At 30.0% G+C, this 6,016-nt stretch overlaps 1 protein-coding gene across 1 annotated transcript in view; it reads left to right on the top strand.

Annotated features, from left to right (window-relative positions):
• Positions 1 to 1,202: 1,202 nt before the first annotated feature.
• Positions 1,203 to 6,016, top strand: part of alp3 (alkaline phosphatase 3) — a 14,050-nt gene continuing 9,236 nt past the window's right edge. Inside the window, exons 1-3 of the mRNA XM_059533896.1 lie at positions 1,203 to 1,363; positions 3,576 to 3,692; positions 5,170 to 5,285. Of these exons, the coding sequence (XP_059389879.1) occupies positions 1,270 to 1,363; positions 3,576 to 3,692; positions 5,170 to 5,285 (327 nt within the window). The 5' untranslated portion in view covers positions 1,203 to 1,269. The remainder of the gene's footprint in view (positions 1,364 to 3,575; positions 3,693 to 5,169; positions 5,286 to 6,016) is intronic.

The raw sequence follows: 6,016 nt of genomic DNA, 5'->3' as shown, positions 1-6,016 counted from the left end.
ACATGCCTTTCAGCTCCCTCAAGAGCAACCTGTAAATACATGTTTGGTTGTTTTTTTGTTTTTATGTTTTTATTAATAAAAATACTGAATTTAATGCCACGTATTAACTTTTTGGCTTTTCATTCTGTATTTATTTTAAATTATTTTTTTTTAAACTTTAAAACTCCTGACTTGTATAATTATACTCCTCTAGCTATTGATTATAGTTTAATGAAATTATGTAAATATTTAAGTATTTAATTAAATATTAAAGTATTAAATAAAGAAATATGAATGCCTCTTTTGAAACCTTTGAAACTGGAAAAGATAATTGTAATGTGGGTTTTGTTTCTGTTTTGGGGTTTTGTGCAATGAAAAAATGACAAAAATGTGTTGTTACTACCTTTCTGTTCCATTTCTTAAAGGAACAGTTCACCCAAAAATTAAAATCATCATAATTTAAGTTGTTTTAAGAGTTTTTCTTTTCTGCTGAAGTCAAGTCACCTTTATTTATATAGCGCTTTAAACGAAAAAGATTGTGTCAAAGCAACTGAACAACATTAATTAGGAAAACAGTATGTCAGTAATGCAAAATGACAAAGAATCTTTGTAGCCAAATACTTGACTTCCATAATTTTGAGGGAAAAAAGGTTTATTTAAACTAAATATTCCACAGATTGGATTTGGAAAACATCTGCATTTTATTACAGACTGTGAATAATCTCATCAGTTATTATTTTATGCACCTTATTATTAAGGTACAGTTCGTGAAGATTGTGTTGTGATTGATGCACAAAGTGTGCGCTTTATACTTTGCTCTTTATGTAGTGTGTGAAATATGGTTTGATCTGATAAAGGTGTGTTATCAGCATTATATAAGAGAACTGTGCATCTGTTAATCTTCTTTTATGACTCTTTATTCATAAATAGCCGCCAATAATAATCATCAAGCCCTGAACGATTGCAGTAAAGGGTCTTGTTTAATCAAGATGCATTTAATTCTTTTTATTTTTCTTTGCATTGTTGTCCAGATCCCACTGGCAGATTCAAACTAAAATTAAAAAAAAAATCAGTTTGTTTTCTAAAGTAAAAGTATATCTTGATTTAAGGAAGCGGTGTGTGAATTAGACACACTTTACATTTACAGTCACTCATTAGTGTTTATCAGTGATCATTACGCATGTGTTTCTAGTGTCCATGAACTCTTGAGTTGTCTGGGATCTGTGTGCTGATTGGTGGAGACGGTGTTTACATCACTGGGGGTCAGAAGTCGTCTGTCTGAACTGATTTATGTGGTTTCTTGGATGTTTTCGGTGTGGTCTCGTCATGTTTGCTGTGCGTGTGTCCGTCCTCTGTTATCTGCTGTGCATGAGCTCTGGATCAGGTGAGAAGCCTGTCATCAGTTTCGTGTATTATTATTTTTCCTTGAAGAAATTAAACCATTCTATTCATCACGGATGAATTAAATCGATCAAAAGTGACAGTAATAATGTTGCGAAAGATTTATATTTCAAATAAATGCTGTTCTTTTGAACTTTCTGTGAATCCTGAAAAATAAAATACATCACAGTTTCCACAAAAATATTGAGCGGCATAACTGTGTTCAACATTGATAATAATCAGAAATGTTTCTCGAGCAGTAAATCAGTATAATTGAATGATTTCTGAAGATCATGTGACTCTGAAGACTGGAGGAATGATGCTGAAAATACAGCGGAGCATCACAGAAATAAATTACACTTTAACACAGATTCACACAGAAAACAGCTGTTTTAAATTCTAAAAATATATCAGTATTTTTGCTCTATTTTTATCAAACAAATGCAACCTTGCTGAGCAGAAGAGACATCTTTTAGAAACAATTTTACAGACTCTAAACTTTCAAACAGTACTTTAAATACCAATTTACCAGTATAGTTTGGTTAATGAATTATGATGCATTATTTACACCCTGTTTTACAGTAATGGCTTGTATGTATTTGTGTGTGTGTGTGCAATTCCATAAAAATACATATTTTTGTATATTTAGGACAGGCAGCCATGAAGTACATAAAAAAACATCATACATGCATATGCTATCATTTTCAGAATAATTTAGAGACAAGTAGAAACAAAGTATGTTATGATTAAGGGTTTTTAAGAATAGTTAGTGGTTGTACTTTAGCTGCTGTGTTATTCAGACAGATAGAGACGTGTGGTTGAGCGCTTTTATCTGTAGGAAGTGTGTGGGTTTGAGTTTTGAGCTGCTTCTCTAATCATTGCCTGCGGCTCGTGGATTTGATCCACTCCAGTCCACATTCAAGAGGATCCACTTCACATCAAAGTCTTTTCGAGTCGTTCTGAAGGGTTCCTGCGCTTCTGTCTTCAGACAGCTGCACTCTTTCATTCACTGGCCTCGTTTTCAGAAGCAGGAGATTTCTGTCCATTTGATCTCTCACTGCTGTCTGAGAGAAATTATGAAGGTATTAGAGATCCACAAACCGCATAATTTCTGCATGCCAGTTTTCCCCTCGATAGTTGCTGTAGATTATATAATGATGATATAATATCTGAAGCTTTACAGGTGAGAATCTTCCTCTTACCATTCATTCATTTGCATGATTAAACATATTTCATCTTTATATCTTAAGAATAAACATTCCGGGTAGAAGCAGAAACTTGTAAACCTTTTAAAGCCATATATAAATATAGTATACATACATACATACATATATATATAATATTTTGTATTTATTTATTTATTGAAATTGTGGAAAAGTTGTTTCATGGCAGTGCTTTTTTAGTATAAATTATATAGTGTTTTTTTTCAAATAGTACTGACGTCATATTTAGAATTAGCATTTAATTTTATATTTTAATTTAAGTTTTAGTAATTTTAAGTGCTTTTGTTGTTTTATTAGTTTTATTTTTAAATAATATTTCTATATAGCTTTAGTTTGTAACTTTTTTTCACAAAAATGTTGTAATATTTTGAATTATCTTTTATTTTTATGTTCAGTTTTCAATTTAATTTTGATTTAAGTTTTAGTAACTTTACGTGTTTTATAATTTTTATTAGTTTTTCTTAAACATCAACATTTTGTATACATTTTTCTCATCAAATATTTAGATTTCATTATATTTCAGCTTTATTTCTCTTTATTTTTTAGAAAAGCATTAACATAAACACTTAAAAATACATCTTCTTTATTGCCATTATGGTTTCATGAAGAACCTTTAATATCATGAAACCTTTATCATTGCACACAAGATTCTAAGATAATTGAAATGCTCTTCACACTGAAAAAGGCTTCTTTTAATGATGTTTTTGTTAAGGTTCTTCTATGACAATGGAAACTCCTTTTGGTTAAGAGTGAATCTGATGCTTTAAAGAACCAAGAAACCAAAACACAGATCTGAAGAACCTAGAATGAATCATCAAGAACTTCTTTTAATCTTCACAAAACCATAAATCAACCAAAGAAAGTTAAAATGGTTCTTGATGCTAAGAATGATGTACTTGGTTAAACCTGAAAAGCATTGAGTGTTTGAGAGTGAAGCACAGGAGAGAAAAGCATAAGACTAATGTGTGTAGCATTTGTTTATCCTCATCTCAGTTGAAGAGGAGAATCCAGAGTTCTGGAGGAGTTCGGCTCAAAACACACTGCGTTCGGCTCTCGGCAGAAAACTCAACACTAATGTGGCCAAAAACATTGTGCTGTTTCTGGGAGATGGTAAGATGAACATTTTACGACCTTCAACAAAGTGCTTAAGATTAAAGCAAGACACTACAGGTGAAAAGGGTACAGTCTTATTAAAATTTAACTGAGAGATATCATCATACTTCCCTAGTTGATTAATTACAGTACATTAAGACAATTGTTTTGTATTACAAGTTTCTGAAATGTTATGAGGCATTAACTAGTTAAATTTAACTAATTTGAACACATTTCCAGAGAATATAAAATATAAATCTGAACTGGATAAAGCCAGAATCATTATTTTTAACCATATTTTTAGGAATTAAAAGTTGTATAAATCAGTGAATGATATACAGTATGAACAAACCCTTCTATAAAAACCTTCAGAATATTGATATGAATAAACCTCTAAGTTTTGGTGTTTGTAAGTGCTGCCGAGATAGAGAAAAAAATTAAAAGATATGGATTTTAACTGAAATCTATAGACGCAAACAGATAAAGTATTATAATAAAACCATGCAAATGATATATAAACAAACCCTTCTATAAAAACCTTCAGAATATTGATATGAATAAACCTCTAAGTTTTGGTGTTTGTAAGTGCTGCCGAGATAGAGAAAAAAATTAAAAGATATGGATTTTAACTGAAATCTATAGACGCAAACAGATAAAGTATTATAATAAAACCATGCAAATGATATATAAACAAACCCTTCTATAAAAACCTTCAGAATATTGATATGAATAAAACTCTAAGTTTTGGTGTTTGTAAGTGCTGCCGAGATAGAGAAAAAAATTAAAAGATATGGATTTTAACTGAAATCTATAGACGCAAACAGATAAAGTATTATAATAAAACCATGCAAATGATATATAAACAAACCCTTCTATAAAAACCTTCAGAATATTGATATGAATAAACCTCTAAGTTTTGGTGTTTGTAAGTGCTGCTGAAATAGAGAAAAAAAAATTAAAATATGGATTTTAACTGAAATCTATAGACGCAAATAGATAAAGTGCCATAATAAAACCATGCAAATTATATATAAACAAACCCTTCTAAAAAAAACCTTCAGAATATTGATATGAATAAACCTCTAAGTTTTGGTGTTTGTAAGTGCTGCTGAAGGGGAGAAAAAAAACTCATTTTGTGAAAATAGTCTTTAAATATATTTATAACTGAAATCTATAAGCATAAATAGATAAAGTGCCATAATAAATCAGATGAATGATATATAAACAAACCCTTCTACAAAAATCCTCAGAATATAGATAGGAATAAAACTCTAAGTTTTGGTGTATCCAAGTGCTATTGCAGTTGAGGAAAATCTCTTTAAAGATATGTATTGTAATCTAATGTTTTTTATCTATAATGTTTTGTCTTAAAGCTTAACACACAAATCACAAACCTTGCATCAGCCAATCAGATCAGGCCATTTCAGACGTTTGTGTGTGTGATATGCAGCGAGCAGCCTGTGGATGTGATGACTGAGTGTGCTGTTTTGGACAGGTATGGGTGTTACCACCATCACGGCTGCCCGGATCCTGAAGGGTCAGTTACAAAACCGCTCTGGAGAGGAGACCGTCATGAATATGGACACATTCCCGTTTGTGGGTCTCGCTAAGGTAACAAACAGCTTCCTTAAGTCTGTAATAGGTCAGTCAAACAGATAGACCCGCCCCCAAACTCACTCCATTGGTTGAATCGGAAGTTGACATGTTGAAATTCTCAAACAGATCATCTTTTGATTGTGTTTTGGATGTCAAACCAGTTATCTAAGTATTATTAAATACTATTATAGTTTTATTAATAATAATTAATTTGATTACATTTTTTGTAATTTTGTTATCTGCTTGTGCTTTTTTATTTTTAAATATTACCATTTAGTTTTAATTAATTTCAAGTTTCATCAAATATTAAAATCTTATCGGATTTCAGCTTTATTTCAGTTAATAAAAATGTTTTAATAGGTTTAGTTAAATTATTATTTTAGTATTATTTTTTTATATTTTGAATAAACTTTCATTTAAAAAAAGCTATAAAAAAGCTTTAATTATAATTTTAGTTCAAGTTTTAATAATTATGTGTTTTTTTATTTTTGTTCGATTTTTGTTGTTATTGTTTATTTATTTCTTGACAGTAATTTTTTGTGCTTCAACTAACTTCAGTTATTTACCAAGGCAACATCTCAAAATTGTTTGTTTAAGTTTTTCATTTAATATATTTAATTTAATTTAATTTCAGCTTTTGTTCACGTTTATAAACATTTTATATATTCTATTTATAGATCATTTTCAGTAATTTGTGCTCGTAATTTTTATTATTTATTTAGTTTAGTTTAGATATTTTCAGTTAG

The sequence above is a fragment of the Carassius carassius genome, chromosome 41, assembly GCF_963082965.1.
Source record: "Carassius carassius chromosome 41, fCarCar2.1, whole genome shotgun sequence".
Classification (NCBI taxonomy): Eukaryota; Metazoa; Chordata; class Actinopteri; order Cypriniformes; family Cyprinidae; genus Carassius; species Carassius carassius.
This window is presented reverse-complemented; position numbering and strand designations above follow the sequence as displayed.